Raw genomic sequence first — 24,858 nt, forward strand, 5'->3', positions numbered from 1 at the left:
TCGGGACCGGCCCGGATAAAGCCAGTTGGCATGAAGTGTGTGTGTGCGTACCGGGTTGGAGGGAAGGTCCATGGGGGAGGAGATGTGTGGCTGGTAGAGTTTCTTCTTGCTTTTCTTCACCCTCACAGAGGAAGAGGAAGAGCTGCTAACCAGACTCATCACCTTCTTAGCTAGAAAGACAAGTTAGAGTTAGTTTGTGTGTACCTACAGGGGTGAACAGAGACAGAGAGAGACAGAGACAGAGACAGAGACAGAGAGAGAGAGAGAGAGAGAGAGAGAGGCAGAGGCAGAGAGAGAGAGAGAGAGATACCTCTGTGGGGTGTACTACGAACCTGAACATACTGAGGGCTGAACATACCCAGGCTCTCTTGGGAAAGCCTGGATCAACAGCGACGCAACTCTCGACCAGAGTTAAATGGTACTAAGAAGCTCACTTAGGATTCGATTAGTCGAGCCAGGTTTTCCGCTTTAGGTTCAATGCGCGTTCACGTGAAAGGGGCGTTTATCGTGTCATTTTACTCACCTTTACAAACTGGATAGATCAAGCAGCCTATATAAATGCGTGTAAGTGAAAAAAATCTGCATATTGTCTATGAAAATAACTATGCCAAATGCAGAATTGTTCGCCATTAATGCCAATAGAATGATGATTTAAAAATGCAGAAGCAACGTCCAACCTGTCTTATTCTATAATTCAGGGAATTCACATTAAATACACCCTATGTAAGAAATGTATTGCATATGTTTTCAACCACTGAGGAGGTAGCGGCGGTGGCGTAGTGGATTAGTATAAGACCCGAACGCCAGCGACCGGGGTTCAAATCTCGCCGGTTTATCATCATACCTTTACCCCCATAGATGTGGTGCCAGCGCGGCCTTGAAAATATGGGTTGAAGTTCGAAATAAGCTCAAAAGTATAATTCTATAACCTTTAGTGAATAAGTATCCATATGCATGAGAAATGGGACTTTTTAAGCTTCACATAAATGCGCGTCACTTGGGAGTAGAACCCCCCGGGCAGAATTTCTGTATCTCTCATAAAGAATATTCTCAGGCAATGCCAAGGGGTCGGTCCCGAAAGAGCCTCTGTCGGAGAGACCCCTGTACGATACGGGCTCCGAGGTCCACGGGAACACCCAGTAATGGTAACGCAATTGTCAGAGGAGGGACGAGGAAGCTGCGTGTCGCTTTAAGTAGCCGATCTCCCGATAGACTAAGCTGAAAACCTGCTCCCGACCAGGTTTGGTTGAGAGCATAAGTCACCATGGTGATACAGCGACGCTAAAAGAGATCGACCTTCGTGTCCCAGCTAACCCAGGCTTTGAGCTCAACATATCCCGCTAACCCACTAATCGAGATTCGTAGTACAGGCCACTGGAGGCGAACAGAGTGAGAGCGCTCAGTACCTCCGGAGGTGAACAGCGTGGGGGAGCTCTGCAGGAAGTCTCCGATCCTCAGCAGCGCTCCGTCCTTCCTGCTGCGCGTAACGCTTCCCCCGCCAGGAGAGGGGCCCTGAAGGACCGCAAGTCAGCCTTCACCACTGGTGTGTGTGTGTGTGTGTGTGTGTGTGTGTGTGTGTGTGTGTGTGTGTGTGTGTGTGTGTGTGTGTGTGTGTGTGTGTGTGTGTGTGTGTGTGTGTGTGTGTGTGTGTGTGTGTGTTTTACCTCCTCCTGTTTGGGGGTCAGTTTGGTCTTGGTATTTATTTTGTTTTCAACCTCTGCCTCATCCTGGAAACACACAAACACGCCAATCAGGACAGTAAGGTGAGGTAAGCTGTGGTGAGGTATAGCTTGGTGTGGTGGGTTATGGTGAGGTAAGGTAGGGTGAGATGAGGTGTGGTGGGGTGAAGGGAGAAATTACTCTTCGGTTAGTGTCCACTCATCACTGTGTCTGGGTTAGTGTCCACTCATCACTGTGTCTGGGTTAGTGTCCACTCATCACTGTGTTTGGGTTAGTGTCCACTCATCACTGTGTTTGGGTTAGTGTCCACACATCACTGTTTGTTTAGGTTAGTGTCCACTCATCACTGTGTGTTTAGGTTAGTGTCCACTCATCACTGTGTTTAGGTTAGTGTCCACTCATCACTGTGTTTAGGTTAGTGTCCACTCATCACCGTGTTTGGGTTAGTGTCCACTCATCACTGTGTTTGGGTTAGTGTCCACTCATCACTGTGTTTGGGTTAGTGTCCACTCATGACTGTGTGTTTAGGTTAGTGTCCACTCATCACTGTGTGTTTAGGTTAGTGTCCATTCATCACTGTGTTTAGGTTAGTGTCCACTCATCACTGTGTCTGGGTTAGTGTCCACTCATCACTGTGTCTGGGTTAGTGTCCACTCATCACTGGGTTTGGGTTAGTGTCCACTCATCACTGTGTGTTTGGGTTAGTGTCCACTCATCACTGTGTCTGGGTTAGTGTCCACTCATCACTGTGTCTGGGTTAGTGTCCACTCATCACTGTGTTTGGGTTAGTGTCCACTCATCACTGTGTCTGGGTTAGTGTCCACTCATCAGTCTAGTTGGAGCTGTGAGGACAGGTCTTCTGTGGTGTTTCATGCTGCTACTGTCACTACTGCTGGTTACCTACTATTTAGCCCAACCTTAATATGACTGAACTGATGCATGTGATGAGGATGGGGACTATCTAACTGTCATACCTGCTGAGGAGCCTTTCTCTTACTCCTCATGAGAACCAAAGTCTGACCCAACAAACAAACAAGGTGAGAAACATTAGCAGGATACTCTCAACGCCAGCACTCATGGCGTCCCCCTACTGTTAATCACTGAGCTGAGAACTAACAGGAGCTCAACCAAAACCATCTCTGAGCTGCACTATTTGTCCTTCTCTCTATCTCTGAGCTCTACTATGTGTCCTAGACTCTATCTCTGAGCTCCACTATGTGTCCTAGCCTCTATCTCTGAGCTGCACTATTTGTCCTTCTCTCTATCTCTGAGCTATGTGTCCTAGCCTCCATCTCTGAGCTATGTGTCCTAGGCACTATCTCTGAGCTATGTGTCCTACACTCCATCTCTGAGCTATGTGTCCTAGGCACTATCTCTGAGCTATGTGTCCTAGCCTCCATCTCTGAGCTATGTGTCCTAGGCACCATCTCTGAGCTATGTGTCCTAGGCACTATCTCTGAGCTATGTGTCCTAGGCACTATCTCTGAGCTATGTGTCCTAGGCACTATCTCTGAGCTATGTGTCCTAGCCTCCATCTCTGAGCTATGTGTCCTAGGCACTATCTCTGAGCTATGTGTCCTAGGCACTATCTCTGAGCTATGTGTCCTAGGCACTATCTCTGAGCTATGTGTCCTAGGCACTATCTCTGAGCTATGTGTCCTAGCCTCCATCTCTGAGCTATGTGTCCTAGGCACTATCTCTGAGCTATGTGTCCTACACTCCATCTCTGAGCTATGTGTCCTAGGCACTATCTCTGAGCTATGTGTCCTAGCCTCCATCTCTGAGCTATGTGTCCCAGGCACTATCTCTGAGCTCCACTATGTGTCCTAGCCTCCATCTCTGAGCTATGTGTCCTAGGCACTATCTCTGAGCTATGTTTCCTACACTCCATCTCTGAGCTATGTGTCCTAGGCACTATCTCTGAGCTATGTGTCCTAGCCTCCATCTCTGAGCTCCACTATGTGTCCTAGGCTCCATTTCTGCCTCCTCACCCTGTCCATGTCGTTGCTCCTCCTCTTGCGGGGGCGGCTGATCTTGACGGTGACCGAGTCCTGCTCCCCCTGCCTTCTCAGAGCCAGGCGGTTGGGCTGCAGGGGGCTGAAGGAGATCTCCATCTCAGGCCGGGGGAACCGGCTCCTCCGCCCATTCTCAGTGGAGATCTGAGAAGACTCCAGGACCGAGGGGAACCCCGCCGAACCCTGGGAAACAAACACACACACACACAGACCTCCAGACGTTACCAACCAGGGCACACATATTGGGCTCTCCATGGCGACCTCTGACCCCAGGCCCTGCTCACCGAACTGGTCCTCTCTGCTGAGCTTCTGCTGGTGGAGTCCAGGGTAGTCTGTAACACAACACAGGAGACATGAGGACAAGTACCACCGCAGCAGTACCAGGTGCAGTACCACAGTAGTACCAGGTGCAGTACCGCAGTAGTACCAGGTGTAGTACCGCAGTAGTACCAGGTCCAGTACCGCAGTAGTACCAGGTCCAGTACCGCAGTAGTACCAGGTCCAGTACCGCAGTAGAACCAGGTGTAGTACCACAGTAGTACCAGGTGCAGTACCGCAGTAGTACCAGGTGTAGTACCGCAGTAGTACCAGGTGTAGTACCGCAGTAGTACCAGGTCCAGTACCGCAGTAGTACCAGGTCCAGTACCGCAGTAGTACCAGGTCTAGTACCGCAGTAGTACCAGGTCTAGTACCGCAGTAGTACCAGGTGTAGTACCGCAGTAGTACCAGGTCCAGTACCGCAGTAGTACCAGGTGTAGTACCGCAGTAGTACCAGGTCCAGTACCGCAGTAGTACCAGGTCTAGTACTGCAGTAGTACCAGGTCTAGTACCGCAGTAGTACCAGGTCTAGTACCGCAGTAGTACCAGGTCTAGTACCGCAGTAGTACCAGGTCCAGTACTGCAGTAGTACCAGATCCAGTAGTACGAGGTCCAGTACTGCAGTAGTACGAGGTCCAGTACTGCAGTAGTACCAGGTGTATTAGCCTGACCTCTGGTGGCGGGCCGGGGTCAGCGCGGAGCTGCTTGATCAGCTGCTCCTGCTCTTTGTTGCAGGAGAGGAGCTTCAGCAGCTGGACCTCCAGAGCAGACACCAGGGAGTCCCTCTCCCTCCTCCACTGGCCCATCTCCTGCTCCTTCACCGCCAGCTCAGCACAAACACTCTCCTACAGAGAGACAGAGAGATAGTGTTACACTAGAGCACCGGTCTCCAACAGGGGGACCGCGACCCCTAGAGGGTCCACGGAGGTACTGCAGGGGGGGGGGTTTTGGTTGATTAGACATTTTTTTATATTCCCCACAATTCTTTCCACAAATTGAAATGTCTTTAAATACACATTAACATCCAACACAATCCAACACACTAGCCGTGTTTACATGGACACTTTTGATCCGATTTCTAATCGGAATAGATCTATTTCTATTATGCGATCCGAATGTACTATATATGGCATTTACAAAAGTGGTAAGCGTACGTTCGTATGTCTCTCGTGCACACCTGACACATCTGGACAGGCTGCGACATTTTTATGCATTTGATTTTAATGAAAGCCCAGCAGGAGAGAGCTTTTCTCTGCCTGCTCCTTTAATTAAGGACAGCACAGCAACGGCAGTTTCCCGTCCGGTCTTTATATCTACCCCCTCCTCCGCCGCAAACAATATGCATTTGGATGAGAGTGCGCAGCCAAGACTGTTGGGAGAGAAAGAGTGCTGTTATGTTAGGGATAATGTACAGAACGCTGGTCAGCAGAGAAATAGCCGCCAAAGACGTTGACGTCGCTTAGCAACCGGACATGCTGGGGTTGCTAAATTACCGGACTACTTGCGGAGTAATAAGAAAGACACTTACAAACATCACTAATTTTCGTTCCCACGTTTATGTTTTAAAAATGTCCATTTGAATAGCTTTTATGCATGATTACATGCAATTGCCAGACATTGTTGACCTTGGCAGGTATCAGTTTATTATGTTATGTTGTGTTTATGAATGGCAGTGGCAAGGCCACCCTGCTCACTGTAATTTGCACATGTTTAAAATGAAAACATGAATATATGAACCTGTGTATTAATTGAATATCTTAGTATTGAATGCAAAATTCAACACCTCTCTTGGGAGGTGTTTCAGGCACGTCCAGTGGGGAGAAGACCCAGGACTAGGTGGAGAGATTATATCTCAACACTGGCCTGGGAACGCCTCGGGATCCCCCCGTCAGAGCTGGTCAATGTGGCCCGGGAAAGGGAAGTCTGGGGCCCCCTGCTTGAGCTGCTCCCCCTGCGAGCCGACCCCGGATAAGCGGATGACGATGAGGATGATGCTGATATGAGAGAGAGAGAGAGAGAGAGAGAGAGAGAGGGAGAGAGAGAGAGAGAGAGAGAGAGAGAGAGAGAGAGAGAGAGAGATACACGAGAGAGAGAGCGAGAGAGCGAGAGCGAGATACGAGAGCGAGAGCGAGAGAGCGAGAGACCTAGTGGTACACGAGAGAGAGAGAGAGAGAGAGAGAGAGAGACCTAGTGGTACACGAGAGAGCGAGAGCGAGAGACCACTGAATCACCGAAAAACAAGGAAATAGCGTAGGCTAGAAATGAATTCCTATGAAGTAGTTATAGTGCAGTTAGCAGAATACACGCATGATGACAATTTTGTGCAGACCACAATAATGACGTTGTAGCCTGCACGTTCAAGAGAGAGAGAAAGCAAACAATAAAAATACGTAAAATTTAAAAGAAAATAAATGTTATGAACTACCTAAGTGTTGACTGATTTGTGCCAAGGTGTTTACCTAAAATGTGTTTTCAAAGTGATCCCTAAATGCCTGTCCACTCGGTACCACACGGCCAAATTCCTTGTCATGTTGATCGCCATCATCATCATCATCATCATCATCGTCTCGCTGTGGAATGTTCCTCCGCTTGCAGAGGTTGTGTAGAATGGCACATACAGTGATTACTGTGCTTGCCCTCTCTGGGGTGAGGCGTAGGTCGCCATGGAGGGCATGAAACCGACGTTTCATCAGCCCAATTCCTCTCTCCACAACATTAAAGTATAACATGTAAGTGATTACGCAGATTACGCTTAGTCCTATGCGTAAAACACATCGTATTGGCTCTTTGATGCCTTTTATTTGTTGAATCCATATTTATTATTGTTTACTGATTTCTTCCATATATGCTAGAGCACACAAACATACACGACCGGTTGTGGATTGAGGTAGGGTGTCTAGAGCCACGGTGTCTAGAGCCGCGTCTTGCATGGATAGTCACTGTCACCCAGCAAGTGACACCTGGTGCATCTCAAAAAGCTGCCTCAGACCGCACACCATTAAAATGCGCGAATCATGGGTAGCTGAAGCTCCAGGCCACTTTGCATCAACATCCAGTAGGCTATGTTAAAATTTGTATCAAAAACAACCTGCGTGTTGATGGAATGCACTTTCTTCCTATAGACGAACACGTCCTCGTCTTTTGATGGCGCAATAATTTTTATGTGCGTCCCGTCAATAGCACCGACCACACCGGGCATACCTACAAGTGCCATGAAGTTGGCTTTGATCCTGTGTAATTGTTGAATGTCCAAAGGAAAGTTTATGGCACGGCTGACTGATGGTTGCAATATTTTTAAATCGTCGGCATTGCAAAGTTGCATTTCCCCTGTTGCTAAATAACGTAGTGTGGCCAAACATTTTATTTCGGGACTAATCGGATTATTCCTGTTAGTCGGGGATGTTAATGCATCGCGCACTACTCCACAACAAGTTTAATACCCTAACATTTCGTCTCGCAGGCATTTTACGATTCTTTGTGAATAGGTCTTACTGAGTTAGGAGTCCTCTTGAGGACTTTTAAGCTCTCCTAGACTTAGGTGCTACTTTTAGGCCTAAAATACTTTATGAATTGCTCTTAGTGAAAAAAGTTAGGAGTCCTACATTTAAGAGTGACACGCCCATTATTTTTAGGAGTTACTCCTAAATTCGCCAGTTAGGACCTACTTTTAGACTTTTATGCGTTACGTGTTTAGTTTGCGTGTGTTTAAACAGAGCACACACACGCGCCCGCATTCATTCATTCTTTTTAACACTCACTCGCGGTAAAACAATGTTTTTCAAGATCAAATACTCATCAATCCTAAAAGTTATGGGCATGTAGGCCTACACGATGTCTCTGTCAAGAAAATATGCGTTTGCTGTACGGTGTTTGCAGATGCATTGATTTAAAAGTACAACTTATTACCGCTGCATCAGCTGTTCTTTCCCAAATAATTTACCAAGAATGTGCGGCTAGGTAGATGGGAGAAGCAAAGTGTATGCGCGAGGTGCACAAGCAATCCGTATGCATCGCATGCGCATGTATGCATGCGCCCTTAAAATAGCATCTGAACAACGCGCCACTGACTTTAAACCAGGTATTTCCTGGTCAGTAGCGCAATGGTATTCAGAAACGGCAAAATACCGTTTGCGCCAGAACACGCCTCCTCCTTCCGCCGAACCGCCCCTTGGGGCGCATGATCAATCCCTAATTTACCGGCGAGTGGCGGTGGTGGGAAAAGAACGCTCTGCGCCAGTTGTAAACTAGCAAGGACACATGCGCCAGTGACTAAGTCACTTGCGCCGGATGCAAGATAGGGCCCCTAGTGTTACACTAGAGAGAGCTGGTGTTACACCAGAGAGGGAGAGACCTAGTGTTATACTAGAGAGAGAGAGAGAGCTAGTGCTACACTAGAGAGACCTAGTGTTACACTAGAGAGAGAGAGATAGATAGTGCTACACTAGAGAGAGAGAGAGCTAGTGCTACACTAGAGAGAGCTAGTGGTACGCTGGAGAGAGAGCCCTAGTGTTACACTAGAGAGAGAGAGAGCTAGTGATACACTAGAGAGAGCTGGTGGTACACTGGAGAGAGAGCCCTAGTGTTACACAGTTCACATGTTCCGTGCGTTTACACAGACTGAGTAAATATACCGGCTTGATTTCGGACCTCAATTTACCCTCCCGGACCCTTCACATATTGGCGGTTTCATTTTCATGTAAATGCAATGAGACGGCTCTGAGGTTCCAGGGGCGGGTAGAGGTGCTACTGCGTTGTCTCTACAACAGAGACAACGCAGCGATATCAAAGTAAGTAGTTCTAACTTGAGAGACGCTGGAATCCGTGAGCTGCTAACCATCATGTGAGGGGATGCAGTCTCATCTAACAGGGAAAGATGGTGCGATCTATGAGAAATATGCACCCGGAACGTTCCTTAGGAGGCTTTTGTCGAGATAAAAAACAAGTGGTCAGCAAAATAAAGAATATGTTGATGTTTTTGCTGAGAGAGAGAGCTAGTGTTACACTGGAGAGAGAGAGAGAGCTAGTGATACAGGTTACACTGAAGAGAGTAAAGTTTGCGGGTACCAGTTGGATGTGTTCCCTAGCGTGTCGCTCTCTGTCCTCGGCAAACTTCCTCATCTCTTGGTTCCTCTTCTCTTCTGCTTCCTTAGCCTGACCAATCAGAAGCATCTTCTCCTCCAGCCATCTCTTCCGGTCCGTCTGCTGTCTATCAGTACACAGCTACACACACACACACACACACACACACACACACACACACACACACACACACACACACACACACACACACACACACACACACACACACACACACACACACACACACACACACACACACACACACAATCTGGTTTAGACTAGAATAGGATCTGGTGTAGATATAATCTGGTTTAGATTTAATCTGGTTAAGACCAATAGAGTAGGATCTGGTGTTGATATAAACTGGTATAGATATAATCGGGTTTAGATATTATCTGGTTTAGACTAGTAGAAAAGGATCTGGTGTAGATATAATTTGGTTTAGATTTAATCTGGTTAAGACCAATAGAGTAGGATCTGGTGTTGATATAAACTGGTATAGATATAATCGGGTTTAGATATTATCTGGTTTAGACAAGTCTAATAGGATCTGGCGTAGAAATAATCTGGTTTAGATTTTATCTGGTTCAGACCAGTAGAGTATGACCTGCTGTACCTATAAACTGGTGTAGATTGAATCTGGTTCATACAAGTATAATGTGATCCGATTCGATATAATTTGGTTTAGATTGAATCTGGTTTAGGTTTACTGAGTAGGATCTGGTGTAGATATAATCTGGATGAGATTTAATCAGGTTTAGATGAGTGGAATAGTTTATCGTATAGATATATCTGGTTGAGGCTAGTAGAATAGGATCTGTTGTTGATATACTCTGTTTTAGATTGAATCTGGTTTAGACTTCAGAGTAGGACTTGGTTCAAATATAAAATGGTTTCGTTATAATCTGCTTTAGATTTTCACAGAATGCAGGGGAAATATGGAAACTTCTCACCTTCAGACTCTCCTGGGCCTGAACTACTTCCTGTCTGGCCTGTTGGAGTTCGAATTGGCTGAGTCTCTGAGTGGGCGTGTCTTTTGTGTTGCCATGGTTCTCAGACAAGCCTTTAAGATGATCAAGCTCTGAATGGAGCAGAAAGAAACAATGTTGGACCATTGGATACTTTTTGGACGAATAGAAAACATTTGCACGGATAAAAAACATTTTGGAACGATAGAAAATATATTTTGGAGAATATAAAACATTAACTTTAACTTTAACATATGATATATTTATATTAGAGCTGTCAAGCGATTAAAATATTTAATCGTGATTATTCGCATTAATGTCATAGTTAACTCTAATTAATCGCAAAAAAAAAATTCTATGCTAAATATCCCTTGATTTTTTTGTCCCATAATTCTTCTCATTTTAAATCTCTTATCAACATGGTGAAGTGCATCGGCTTGCCTTGTGCAAATTACTTTTTATTGATAACAACATTGGCATATACACTGATCAAAACAGGACGATACAAAAAAAGAGCCTATAGTGCAATTAAACGACTGCTTTGAACAAATGTCATTTGAACATAGCAGTCAGGCTACTGCTTCTTTGTTTTGAGCCAAAGAAAAAAAAAAAAAAAAAGTTTTTTTTTTTTTTTTATATAAAATAATTGCGTTAATCGCGCGTTAAAAAATTTAACGCCGTTAAATTTGGTTTGCGTTAACGCCGTTAATAACGCGTTTAACTGACAGCTCTAATTTATATATCATATGTATTCTTATACTCCTGCAGTGCTTTGGGCGTATTGTTTCTTCGTTGTCAGGGAAACAGACTGGATAGTTGTATTGGACAGCTGTTGTCAATGTTGGATTTGTCGAGCATTGATTCATAAATGTTAAAAAGCAAGAGGTGTACGAACGAACCCTTGTAATCAGTCCACCAATAAGAATCAAGGGTTCAACAGGAGGTATAAATAAATGTGTGAGGATTAATATCCTGCCTTGTGTGAGTTCCTGGATCAGCTGCTCCTGCTGCTGCTGCGTCTCCTCCTGCTCCGAGAGAGCCACGCGCATGTCCCCCACGACCCGGCGCTGGGCCTCCAGGTCTACACACACACACACACACACACACATCTACATTTAGGGCATTTGGCAGACGTTCTTTTCCAAAGCTAAGTGCCAGGAAGTACATCATACAATAAGTACATAGGAGGGGTGGGAGGGGGTGGCTACGCAGAGTCTAGATGAACTCTGAACAAGTGAGTCTTGAGTCACACACACACACACAATGATTCGCTGCCAAGACTCCAGGTCTAAACACACACACACACACACACACACACACACACACACACACAATGACTCACTGCTAAGACTCCAGGTCTAAACATACACAAACACACAACATAAACACAGTACATAAGCACACACAAACACACAAACACAGGGTACCTTGGCAGGCCTGTTGGTACAGGGCGGTCTGTTGGGAGTGATCCTGGAACATAGAATGGCTGGTTAGTCTGTATACAATAAAATAAATGCTACCAAATTATCGAATACTAAAGCTAGATAAGCAAAGACTTCCTACTGGTCCGCCACCTCAGTCTTTATTCACCAATAAGTTCATAGTTTCCCAATACTTAAAAACAGAATACATTTCAAATCTATAACACTTTCTAAATCTACCAACCTTGGTGAGCAGCAGGATGGAGCGGTCGCTGGCCGACACTTTGGACTGCAGCTGTTTCACCAACTTATCAGCATCGGTCAGCTTCTGAGTCAAAGCCTTCGCCTCCGGGCGCAGCGATGCCACCTGGACACGGGGAGAGAAGACCCCAGTCAGCACAACCCACCAGAGAGCAGGGAGGAGACTGAACCCACCAGAGAGCAGGGAGCAGGAGGGGAATGAGGGTGCGTTTTATTATTCTCTGCGCACCGACTCGGACCTCGGATGTGACGTCACTCCCACACTTCAAGCGTTTTTATTATGTTTCCCTCGGTCGTTGGAGGAAAACATGGACGCCACCCGGAAAGCTGTTGTCGCGGTAGCATTGGCAGAGTACCAGGCGCTCCAAAATAAGTAGGCTATAGGCCATAGGCAGAGATACGGACGCAGTTAGGTATTGCAGTAATGCGAGTGATTGAAATTGCCATTTAAACCACCAAAGCGGTCCAAACCGATGAAAACAGTTAATACTTCAAGTCACACTGGGTGTTGCCCTCTTGAATTCTGTCTCGAAATCCTTGCTCGGCCTACTCTGAGTTCATCCGAGCAAGCAAGTTTACCGTCCGAGGAAAAGGGGCGTGTTCATGCGTGTCGCTAGGCAACGTCCTCGGACCTCCGGGACGGATGGATAATAAAACGCACCATGAACCCACCAGAGAGCAGGGAGGAGGAGACTGAACCCATCAGAGAGCAGGGAGCAGGTGGAGGAGGAGGCTGTACCTCTTTGTGGACCTGCTGGATCTGTCTCTTAGAGTCGGCCAGCTTCTCACGGAGGTCGGCCGTCTCCTCGTCTCTTCTCTGGAGGTCCACTTCTAGACTCTTCACTCTGTCAGAATCCAGGGTGGACTGCTGCTTTAGCCTAAAACCGACACACAACACATGCACACAACACATTCATACACACGGTTGCTTGCCTGTAGTATTAGAACTCTACTACTAAGTATTTGCATAATGGCACATAATCTGTCAAACACACTGTCTTTGACAGGGTAGGATATACTCACTAGGATTAGAATATAGTCGCTAGGACAGGGTACTATAGACGCTAGGACAGGGTAGGATCTAGTCACTAGGACAGGGTACTATAGTCACTAGGACAGGGTACTATAGACGCTAGGACAGGGTAGGATCTAGTCACTAGTACAGGGTAGGATCTAGTCACTAGGACAGGGTACTATAGTCACTAGGACAGGGCAGGATCTAGTCACCAGGACAGGGTAGGATATAGTCACTAGTACAGGGTAGGATCTAGTCACTAGTACAGGGTAGGATCTAGTCACTAGTACAGGGTAGGATCTAGTTACCAGTACAGGGTAGGATCTAGTCACTAGTACAGGGTAGGATCTAGTCACTAGGACAGGGTACTATAGTCACTAGGAAGGGGTTGGATCTAGTCACCAGGACAGGGTAGGATATAGTCACTAGTACAGGGTAGGATATATGTGTAAATGTAAATAAACTGCATTTATGTAGGGCTTTTCTAACCATTGGCCACCCAAAGTGCTTTACAATATTGCCTCACATTCACCATTCACGCACACATTCACACACCGACAGCGGAGACAGCCATGCAAGGCGACAGCCAGCTCGTCTGGAGCAGTTAGGGTTAGGTGCCTTGCTCAAGGACACCATCGAACCAGCAACCTTCAGGTTCAACCTTTCACGAGTACAGGGTAGGACAGTCACTTGGACAGGGTAGGATATAGTCCAGTGTTTCCCTCAGAAAATTTCTTAGTCAAGGTGGTCAAGGAGCGGGGGGGGTTGGGGAGTCTCCGTTTTAATTCCATGGCATGACCATTGTTGGAAACAGTATTCCTGATGCATTGTTTAACTTTATATTTTATACCTAATGGCAGTATGTTTTCTTTCCCTACGAGAGTTTTATACTTTGTTAATGCATACTTATTAAAAAATATTTATTTTCCTCATTGGTATTCAAGGCGGGGCCCTATTGTTGTTAAGGCGGCCGCCTTAACCATACAGTGCTGGGGGGAAAACTGTAGTCACTAGGACAGGGTAGGATATAGTCACAAGGATGTGTGGGCCTTTAATGACCAGTGGTAGGGACGAGACAGTGGCTCCTCTTAGGGTACCTTTGGAGATCGAGGCCTCTGCGTTCCAGCTCAGCGTCCTTCTCTGTGATGGCGTGCTCCGCCGCAGCCAGCAGCTCCCTGCGCCGCGCCTGCTGCTCCCGCTGGCTCTGGACCAGCCTTTCCGTGGCCTGGGACGTCTCCTGCTCCAGATCCTCCATCTGCCTCATCGTTTTCTTCTTCTCCTCTCCCTCTCGCAGCAGATTCTTCTTGAGCTCTAGTATCTCTTCTCTCAATTGATCACAGCCACCCTCGGCTCGTGCAGCAACTGAAGCAATCTTTGCTTCCTGTTTCAAGCCCAGAACTTCCTGTTTCAGGCCCACGACTTCTATTTCAAGCCTATGAATGTGGAGCTTTCTCTCCTGGATCTGCTCCTCGTTTTCGTCCTGCTGAACCGGGGTCAGAAAGAACCGCAATCAACCATCTAGAAAAGCGTTCCTCAAACTATGGACCGGCCTCCAGTTGGGAGGTGGGTCGCACCTGCACAACACACTGAACCCTCAGAGCACACACTACGTCTTTACTGTGAAGGCCACATGGTGAAGACATCTGTCGCCTAGTTGTTGGTAAATCTATCAAAAAGGAAACCTCTGCTTACCTCCTCTTTGCTCCTCTGGGATCCCTCTCTTCCTCTTCTTTTTTTCTCCTCCTGTTTTAACATCATCTGCTCCTCCAGGGCAGTGTATACCACCTCTCTGGTCCTCCTCTCCCCCCGGAGCTCACACAGCACCTCCTGTCAGACAGGACGGTTAAGGTTTGTTCATACAGCACCTCCTGTCAGACAGGACGGTTAAGGTTTGTTCATACAGCACCTCCTGTCAGACAGGACGGTTAACACAAAAAGTAGTAGCAATGTTGTTTTAGTGGTCGTAGAGTAAATTATGAGAACCAATATGCAGAATTAGATAGCGATGTTGTGATTCCGACAACAATAGGTTAGATGGTTAGCTGAGATATTATTGTATTGAGAACGCTAGGTAAGCAAGTTAGTAGGTGCTATTGTTTTGCTATAAGTGGTTGGTTAGCTTCTGATAATGGGGCTTTGACCTTGCTAGGTTTGCTAGTGCTATTCTGGTTAGTAGAAATAGGTTCGCTAGTGCTATTGTGGTTCTGACAGCACTAGGTTAGCTAGTGATAGTGGGGTTCTGAGCAGCCAATGAGGAGGCATTGTACATCGTGGCCCCGCAGCTTCACCTCCTCCCATGTCCCTTCCTCTCTCACCTCCACCCGGGGCTCAGCACTCCCCTCCTTGGGTGACCTCGCCTGCCGCTCAGGGTTCCCTTCGGCACCTCCACGGCTCCCTGCTAGGGGGACAGGTCAGAGGTCAGAGGTGAAGGGGTACTGCGGGGGGATTATAGTGAGGGGAAAGTCATGGAATTTGGATAAAAAAAACGCAAGCAACATTAAATACTAGAAATGTGTTGCACATGAGTGCTGCGAACAAACATACATTGGAACAAAACAAAATGTCAACAAGGCCCTGCTGGTAGTGAATGAGCAGCACAGGAAGTGAATGAGCAGCACAGGAAGTGACGGAAGTCACCGAGCAGCGCTAGAAGTGACCGAGTGCCACAGGAAGTGACCGAGTAGCATAGGAAGTGACCGAGAAGCACAGGAAGTGACCGAGCAGCACAGGAAATGAACGAGCAGCAGGAAGTGAACGAGCAGCACAGGAGGTGGACGAGCAGCACAGGAAGTGAATGAGCAGCCCAGGCAGTGAATGAGCAGCACAGGAAATGACTCAGCAATGCTGGAAGTGATGGTGTGGCTGAACGCGGTCCCATTGGATACACAACACACTCATTTTCCAATTAAAAAAACACTTATTTGAAAGTGTGTAGGGGAGGATGTGTGTGTTAACTGCACTAGGGCCACAGGACAGAGGTTATTAGGGATGGCCCGAAAACATAATTTCCAGCTTTGGATGTTTGTTAAGGTGCAATTGTGCGGGACAGATCTATAAGAAAAAACATCGCTGCCTGTTCTTTTTATGATTACTAAATAACCAACACATTATATGTAGGTAGAACAATTCTTCTAATTGTTACCTAACTAACGATAATTCGGTCCTCAAACATTTGGCCTTTCTGATGACTGCCGCAACATCAGCTGAAGCGTTGACCTTCATATATATTTTAATCACTGGGATATTCAGAGGAAATAACCCAGCCTTCTACCCGCAGTCCGCAAATATGCATTGATGTTAAAAAAACTGAAATATCTGAATATTGAATTGAGATTCAAATACCTTCCTTACAAACTAATATCTGAATATTCTGGCAAGTTCCAAGAGGTTATCGGACAAGTCAAATGTTGGTTTATCCACTAGGGTTACAGGTCAAAGGTCAGAGAGGTGAAAAGTCAGAAATTAATTCAAATTCTTGTGGCCCCGTCCACACGAAGCCGATTTCATGGCGAAACCGCAAAGGTCTTGTACGGTTCGGCCTTCCGTCCACACGAAGACAGCGAATCCGCTGATCGAAACCGTAAACTTCTGAAACCACCCTCGGAGGTGGTTTCAAATCTACCCGGTTTCGTTTTGGATTCGTGTGGACTGTGGACGCCTGAAACCGAACTGAAATCGTAAACCATGACGTCATCACCCCACCCCTCGACCGTCTAGCCAATGACTGTTAAGCCCGCGGAGTCCCACCCATAGATATATATATTAACATACCACAGCCTGTCGTGATCTATTGCTTAAATATAAGTATAAAACGTTAAATATAATATATATAGTACATATCAGATATTATACAACTCTATCTATTTTTCGCGAATGGTCGTATATCGAATGGTGGTATTGCTCCGTTTCACTCCGGATTCGTAAGCTCAGAGACGACGGACCCATTGACGGACGAAACACCTCCGGGACCGGACGAAACGGTCCGTATCCGTATTTACCGTAGGGTGTGAATGGGCCTTTAACGGTTTCGCCCGTTTCGGCTTCGTGTGGACGGGGCCCACTATAGATACCATGTCATCTCAAACTAGACAAGAGGTTTATAGAGTAGGGTATCTCTAGATATATAATATCTTTGATATTATATGTTCTTGTTGTTAGGTTGAATAAAGGATTTTATTCAGGCACTTTACATATGACCCAAGCAGCGACACACCCAGTGAAACATCAGTTGATTGACCCAAGAAGAATGGAACGGTCTTTATTAATAGTTGAAGAGGTAAAAGAGGAGGTGAGGTCACTTCCTGCGGGAAGAGATGCGGCGGCGGATGCGGAGGTTGGCTCGGGTGTTCTCCCGGCCTGGTGGTCTGCTGGATGTCCCAGACGGGGCCGTACCTTTCTTAGACGGGGGCTGGCAGTCCCCTTCCGGCTCTCCCTCCACCGGTCGCTTCCTGGAACCAGCGACCTGCCACACAAAAACACTAGAGTTAAACTGATCTGGTGGCCCTAGTTAACACCGTCTGGGGGCTTAGGTCCACCCCGACTGGGGGCTTAGGTCCACCCAGTCTGGGGGCTTAGGTCAACCCCGACTAGGGGCTTAGGTCAACCCCGACTAGGGGCTTAGGTCAACCAAGGCTGTTGGCTTCAGTTAACCTTGTATAGGTGCTTAAACTAGTCTGGGGACTTAAACCAGTCTGGGGACTTAAACCAGTCTGGGGACTTAAACCAGTCTGGGGACTTAGGGTGCACCCACACTAGGCCAGGGGTTTTCAAAGTGTGAGAGAGTGAGCCCCCCCTCAGAGAAAAAATTTCAGCTGAGCCCCCCACCCCCCAATTTATTTTTTCTAAATACCTGTGTTTTGAAAGCTATCTTAATTATTTTACACATTTTAAACATCTCTGATCATAATTTTAAAACATTTGAAACATATTTTTTCAGCAACACGTCAGAACATTTTAAACATATTTCTGAAACATTACAACATCTTTGTGCGTTTTTAATCACTTTTCTTAACAAAATTTAACAACTTTATCTAAGCATGTTTTAGCTTAACCTTTTTTCAATACATTTGAACATCTTAATCTGTGTAAACTGCCAGTTTACACAGATTCATTCAGGGTCCGCGACTCTGAGTCGAATCAGATCTGCCTTTTCAGTCCAGAGATTCGACTCTTCGGCGGGGTTTGTTTACCGGCGTTGCTATGGTGACCTAAATTATTATAAGCAACTGAAAACGATGCCGGTTTGAAACTAAAACTGTGATTCTGAAAAAAGTATAAATTATATCATAATTCCGTTGAGATAGTATTGAAGATACAAGTGCGTAAATTTGTTTAATGTTTTGAACGATGGTAAACGGTTGAAAAATGAATGAGTTACGATGTCTAGAAGTAGTATCCAGATTGGGCTGACGTCTTCAATGAAAACAGCTGAAAACGAAGCGGTATGAGACTAAAACTGTGATTCTGAAGAAATTTTAAATGATATCGAAATTCTGTTTAGATATTATTGAAGATACAAGTGTGTAGATTTGTTAAATGGTTTGCACGAAGATAAACGGTTGAAAATAAATTTAGTTATGTTACTTCTACAGTTGAAGTACGACTGATGATTTGAATCATCGACTTTCAGTTTTTTTTTCGGGTTTATTTTTTTCTCACGTCGCGCCCCCCCCCTGAAGAACTCTGGCGCCCCCCAGGGGGAGCGCGCCCCACAGTTTGAAAAGAACTGCACTAGGCCATCTGGCCGTGGTCGTTGGCCGTTTTCACACCTAACGGTGCTCAACTGGCCCCATTGTTCTCTGGCCTGCATTCACACTAGGCTATCTGGCCGTGGCCGTTGGCCGTCGCAACTGTGGCCTGGCCACGGTAGGCTCGTGTACATACTAGGGATGGGCGTGAGGAATCGATTACTCGAGTACTCCTCGTTACAAATGAACTTGGTTGGTGGATAGGCAAACTCGAGTTTGCATATACACACAAACAAAGTTTTCTGAAGCAAATGTATCAATTTTCTGTCGGCGCCACTAACGCATGCCGTGGGCACAAAGCAAATGAAATGTATCCATTTCTGTGTGGCGCGTTCCGTGCCGTGTGCAGGCACGCCAGAATTAAAAAAGTTAAGAGATGGTGGTTAAAGCAAAGCGCAGCGAAGAATTGAAAAACTTTAAAGAAATAGGAGATCATAAGCTAAAATGTAAAATTTGCCAAGCGAAATCGAGCTACCAGAAAGTACTATGCGGCAACATATGCTCCTGAAACACAACGGTGAGTTCGGGAAAGCAGACCCGCAGCAACCAAGTGTGTCGGCTATTTTCACCGCCGCAAGACGCAGCTCTAATCCCGGCCGTGTAGAGAAGATCACAACGCTGAGTATTTCCATAGTCCATTTGCTGCCGTTTTATTTGCAGCTTTAAATTATTTGCAAAGGTTAGGCTACTTGTTTCGTTGTTGGTTTTTTCAAACTGTTACAGGCCTTGGTTCGACGTGATTTAAATTGTGAGACGCATATATTTATTTTTGTAAGGAAAATGTGTTTTGAACGTTTGCAAAAATAAATAATGAATACTCTGATAACTTGGTTGGTAATATTGCCGTTCATCATCAGGCCTATTCCTGCTGCAGATGCGTTGCATTCTAAAAATAGATTTGATTAAACGAGTACTCGATTGATCCTCAAGGAATTCCTTCGATCACTCGAGTTCGGAATTTACTACTCGTGCCCATCCCTAGTACATACGTCATCACGTCGTAACATGTCATCACCAAGCGTCCGTTGCATGGACCATAATAAAGTCTGCCGCCAGTCAGAGTTTTAACAACAATGGACAACAACACAGAGAACACAGTTCGCACTTTGCCGAGTCTGTGGTCGCGGATTCTCCCAAATACATCAGAATTCTTGTGGGTCTTCTCCAACTGTGCCTGAATAGCATCGTCTGCCCAAATGGCAGTCGACTTCTCTATGCGACCAACGTCAACCAACAGTTGAACCGCTTGACGCCATGTTTACCGTTTAATGGGAAAGAAGGCTCGTCGCCTTTATTATGTCCATGGTCGTCGCATGGACTATACGTCATCCAGCTCAGGTTGCGTAGCCGTGCGTGTGTCGGTTCATTAGCATCTGTACCGTGGCGGCCCGTACTGTAGCAGCACACCTCTCCCAAGTGGCCAAGTTGGCCTGGCCTGACTAGCCACACTCACACTGGCAGATTTGAGCAAGGTTAGGTGTGAAAACGGCCACGGCCAGATGGCCTAGTGTGAGTGCACCCTCAAACCAGTCTGGTGGCTTTAACTAGTCGGGTGGCTTTAACTAGTCTGGTGGCTTTCACTAGTCCGGTGGCTTTAACCAGTCCGGTGGCTTTAACCAGTCCGGTGGCTTTAACCAGTCCGGTGGCTTTAACCAGTCCGGTGGCTTTAACGAGTCCGGTGGCTTTAACGAGTCTGGTGGCTTTAACGAGTCTGGGTGTTTTACGTTGGTATCCTGCAGCTGCTCGTCTAGGACCTTCTGGAGTCTGGAGATGATGTCATCCTTCTCCCGACACATCTCCATCAGCTGGGACAGCCTCAGCTCATGGGACTCCAGGGCCTGGGAACAACCCCATTACATGTTAGTAGGGATGGGCAAAATTATTCTTTTCCGGGAATCAGTTCTTTCAGTTCAGTTCACTATAACGATTCGTTTGTTTGATTCGTTCGTCTTGATTTGTTCGTTAAGTCAGATTAAACGACTTCTAGGCTCTACCCTCTGTGAAAATCCACAAGATATTCTATTTAGTTTGGGTTAGCCAAACGTTCCACCAATATTTATACCACTTACCACACCATTTTTTTTAACTTTACATTTAATTCTTCATTATTCAGGCATTACAGAACTTTCATGGTCATAAATAAAATACACGAACTGCAGCTTAATTTCTCTGTTTGTTCTTGAATTGATGGAGCAAAGACTCCTGGGATTGGGAAATGCGTTTATCCAATAAACAGATGGAGGTCAAGTCTATTTTCGGAAATGTAGGGGGATATACGAGTGGCCCCAGGTCGAATGGCATGACCCAAGATACGTCTGACTCAAATTCGACGGTACCACCTTGTCATTTGTTTACCCAGGTGCCATGGCAACACCATTGCTACCTCTCATTGGCTGAATCTTTGAGAATGTTGTAGACTCAATCAATATAAGGTCGCGGGGAGACAAAGCTTTGTTCGTTTGTATTTTTTATTTACGTGACCATATTTTTGTTTTATGTTAAAAAAAAAGAATCAAAGAACCAATTCTCTTGTTTTGGGGAACCAGTTCTTGTCGTTCACCTTCGGGATTCGTTCGTTGTGAACGAATCGGTCGCGACCGACTCATCCCTACATGTTAGAGCTACATACACACATACAAACCTATATACTGAAATAGAATAGGTTTGGGCTGGTTTGGACCCCCAGAACATATGAGGACTAATTTCAAGGGCTATATCCACACACTCTCACTCTCACAAACTGTCATATTCAAATCATTCATTCAATGTGGAAGGTGTGTCTTACCTGTTCGGAGATTTGGGTTTGCTGGAGCAGGTCTAACACAAACGAGGTCAGAGATAAAAAAAAAAAAAAAGAGTTCAGAGACAAACAACAAGAGTTGCATAGATACACCACTTCTATAATAGAGCGATGTCTAGACTGGAGGTGTATCTATAATAGAGGCGCTGTATCCATAAGAGAGGGGTGTCTATAATAACGGAGGTGTATCTCTAAAAAAAGCGGAGGTGTATCTCTAAAATAGCTCAGTATCTCTATCATAGAGGTGGTGTATCTCTATCGTAGAGGAGGTGTATCTCTATCATAGAGGTGGCAGGGGTTAATCTAAACCGGGAAAGAGGGGCACTGCGCCTCCTTGTTTCAACCCAGCGCCTCCTTGTCGATTTTAAATTACTTAAAATCTCCCGGAATGGAGAGCGAGCGAGCAAGACCGCGCAAAGGAGACAGACGTACTCCTAACTGCGTTCGCATCTGTGTAGCGAGCGCGCAGCACAACAGAGAGGGATCTAGAAACTGTGCATGAGGCAGTGTGCACGTGAGCCTCAGGCGCCTCCTGATTGGCCTGGATCGGTAAGTCAACCAATCAGTTTACAGTGTAGGCGGGCTTTTATCTCTTCTCCCCAAATTTATCAGTTCAGTGAATCTGAGAGTGTCTGAGAAGAAAGAAAATATAGTGGGTTTTTTTCTATATACATTACTGTATGTAATGTTCTGCATCTATGGTAACTTAGCCATTTTGAGTAATTTGGCCTTACTATACGAGTCAACATACTGGTCCTTTACAAGCCTCAGAATGATCCATTTCTACCTCAAATTTTCAAAAGCCCCCCTTCCACACCTTCCCCCCCGCTCGGTCGCTTTGCTCCCTCGCCATTGATGTTTTCCCCCTTGTGTATTTTTTCTAGAAAAACCCCTGAGGTGGTGTATCTCTATCGTAGGAGGTGGTCTATCACTATCATAGAGGTGGTGTATCTCTATCATAGAGGTGGTGTATCTCTATCGTAGAGGTGGTGTATCTCTATCGTAGAGGTGGTGTATCTCTATCGTAGAGGTGGTGTATCTCTATCGTAGAGGTGGTGTATCTCTATCGTAGAGGTGGTGCATCTCTATCGTAGAGGTGGTGCATCTCTATCGTAGAGGTGGTGCATCTCTATCGTAGAGGTGGTGCATCTCTATCATAGAGGTGGTGTATCTCTATCATAGAGGAAGTGTATCTCTATCATAGAGGTGGTGTATCTCTATCATAGAGGCGGCGTATCAATAACAGGGGTGTCTATAATAGCGGAGGTGTATCTCTAAAATAGAGGTGCATCTCTAAAATAAGGGAGTGTGTCTCCAAAATAGAGGAGGTGTATGTCTATCAAAGAGGGTTTATCTCTATCAGAGAGGTATATCTCTATTATAGAGGAGGTGTATTTCTATAAAAGAGGAGGTGTATCTCTATAATGGAGGAGGTGCATCTCCATGAGAAAGGTAATCTCCATGACGGAGGAGATTTGGGTCTTACCAGCTGTCTTGGAGTCCAACAGCTCCTGAGACTTCTTGAGCTGTTGCTCCATTGACTGCACCTTCAGCTCCAGCCGCTCAGGGCTTGGTTCTCCCAGGCAGCTGAGCGCGGTCTGGGTGGCCTGGGTGTCCTGCTTTATCCCGGCCAAGTCCTGAAGCATACAGGCAGCCCAGTCAGCCTAAGATGGATGTAGAATGTGTCTCGGTCCAACTGTCCAACTAGGTAAAACCCTGATGTAACAGGCAGCATGATTCTACAGTGTGTGGGTTCAATTAATCCATGCTTATCCTAGCATACTGTAGCAAAACCTCTGTGGGGAGGCCGACCTTAGAATCTCAAGGCTGGTGGTAGATAAAACCAATTTTTACCGATTTTAGTTTCCACCAATAATTTAGCTGGAGGCGGAGATCTGTAAGCGCATAATTAGCTAAAAGAAACACAAACTTAGCCATCACTAGTAAACTTTCCCTGGTGGGAATACAAGCTATGGTGCCCGTCACACTGAGCACTTAAGTAGCCTGTAAAACGTGAGGCACACTGCGAGTGCACAACTACATTTATACCTACGATGTTGGGTGTGTTTTTCCGGAGTTTATATTTGTTTAACTCTGAGCATCCAAAAATGTGAGTTTCAGGGCTAGCCAAAAATGTAGGTGCTCAGACACGCAAAAGCAGTGAGCAAAGCACCTTGTTCCAATGGATAACCACACAACAGCCACTTCCAGAGGTAAAGCCCTCAGTTTGAGAGGGGCCTCAAACATCCTGTCATATCAGACTCTAAAGTTCTTATAAAAAGTGTCTGTCAAGGTTTAAAATCAACACCTGTAGACTGGCCACTGCTGGAGTAAGATCCTTCTCCACCTGCCGTGTAGCGAATAAATGCAAATACACGGACGGAATAGTCGCTTCAAAACTTCAGCAGCAACGCAAATAAGCGGCAACTTCTAATAATAATCAGGCTGGCGAAAATGACAGATGGACTATTCAACTTAAGGAGAGTTTATGCTCTGTCCTTTCATGAAAAATTATATCTGATTAAATAAATTCTATAAGAAAATGATGCTTGAGTTGTGCTTTTCAATCCAAGCTTAGAAAAGTCTAGCGAATGATACTTTGCTGAAGAGGGTGATAATGATGTTCATTCATCAACAGCCTTTTTTTGTTCCCTGTTCGAGAACTACATTTCGGCACTCTTTGGGAGAAGGTTGGTATCCATACGAAGCTGTAGTGATACATCTGCACACAGTTATGTTTTCAAAAGCAAAGTTGCGTTGTCTGTTTACAGTCCCATTCACCTCCCATTTGTAATTATTTGATTGCGAATAATCGCGTTCATTGTAAAAGGAACTTAACACTAGCAAACCACGAAACAAAATGCTACTTTGACCCTGGCTCTGTTCCGTCTACCCCAAGGAGTTCTGCTACAACTTGGTAGGACTGCTGGGTCACAGATTAGGGTTCTGCATGTAGCGGGTTGTAGTGTGAAACAAGGAGAGACCTGCTTCTTTGGGCCGGGTCCAGTGCTGCTCAGCTCCTTCACCAGGTTCTTAAAGATCTCCAACCGCTTCTCAGTTTTCTCCTCCAAGATATCCTTTTGCCTCTCCAAACGATCTCTGAAGAACAAGAGAAGAGGTGAGACAGGGTCTCTAGGAGAAGAAGTGAGACAGGGTCTCTAAGGTGAGCCAGGGTCTCTAGGGAAGGGGTGAGACAGGTCTCTCGGAGAAGAGGTGAGCCAGGTCTCTAGGAGAAGAGGTGAGCCAGGTCTCTAGGAGATGAGGTGAGCCAGGTCTCTAGGAGAAGAGGTGAGCCAGGTCTCTAGGAGAAGAGGTGAGCCAGGTCTCTAGGGAAGAGGTGAGCAAGGTCTCTAGGGAAGTGGTGAGCCAGGTCTCTAGGAGAGAGGTGAGACAGGGTCTCTAGGGAAGAGGTGAGCCAGATCTCTATGGAAGAGGTGAGCCAGGTCTCTAGGGAAGAGGTGAGCCAGGTCTCTAGGAGAGAGGTGAGACAGGGTCTCTAGAAGAGGTGAGATAGGGTCTATAGGAGAGGAGGTGAGACAGGGTCTCTAGGGAAG

At 46.1% G+C, this 24,858-nt stretch overlaps 1 protein-coding gene across 12 annotated transcripts in view; it reads right to left on the reverse strand.

Annotated features, from left to right (window-relative positions):
* kif20ba (kinesin family member 20Ba) overlaps positions 1-24,858 on the reverse strand; it is a 44,526-nt gene that overhangs the window by 2,212 nt on the left and 17,456 nt on the right. For 6 of the 12 annotated variants that reach the window (XM_030362962.1, XM_030362957.1, XM_030362966.1 and 3 more), the window contains 20 exons: positions 24,289-24,403; positions 22,791-22,968; positions 21,290-21,321; positions 20,229-20,342; positions 17,150-17,219; positions 15,073-15,155; positions 14,450-14,584; positions 13,855-14,240; positions 12,482-12,620; positions 11,726-11,848; positions 11,488-11,530; positions 11,037-11,141; positions 10,046-10,173; positions 9,078-9,233; positions 4,685-4,858; positions 3,980-4,027; positions 3,672-3,878; positions 1,665-1,727; positions 1,407-1,512; positions 52-170 (listed from right to left, as the gene is read on the reverse strand). In XM_030362962.1, coding sequence (XP_030218822.1) covers positions 52-170; positions 1,407-1,512; positions 1,665-1,727; positions 3,672-3,878; positions 3,980-4,027; positions 4,685-4,858; positions 9,078-9,233; positions 10,046-10,173; positions 11,037-11,141; positions 11,488-11,530; positions 11,726-11,848; positions 12,482-12,620; positions 13,855-14,240; positions 14,450-14,584; positions 15,073-15,155; positions 17,150-17,219; positions 20,229-20,342; positions 21,290-21,321; positions 22,791-22,968; positions 24,289-24,403 — 2,524 coding nt within the window. The remainder of the gene's footprint in view (positions 1-51; positions 171-1,406; positions 1,513-1,664; positions 1,728-3,671; positions 3,879-3,979; positions 4,028-4,684; positions 4,859-9,077; positions 9,234-10,045; positions 10,174-11,036; positions 11,142-11,487; positions 11,531-11,725; positions 11,849-12,481; positions 12,621-13,854; positions 14,241-14,449; positions 14,585-15,072; positions 15,156-17,149; positions 17,220-20,228; positions 20,343-21,289; positions 21,322-22,790; positions 22,969-24,288; positions 24,404-24,858) is intronic. The other 6 variants (XM_030362965.1, XM_030362961.1, XM_030362963.1 and 3 more) reach the window with 6 other exon arrangements.

This window comes from Gadus morhua, chromosome 8 (assembly GCF_902167405.1).
Source record: "Gadus morhua chromosome 8, gadMor3.0, whole genome shotgun sequence".
Lineage (NCBI taxonomy): Eukaryota > Metazoa > Chordata > Actinopteri > Gadiformes > Gadidae > Gadus > Gadus morhua.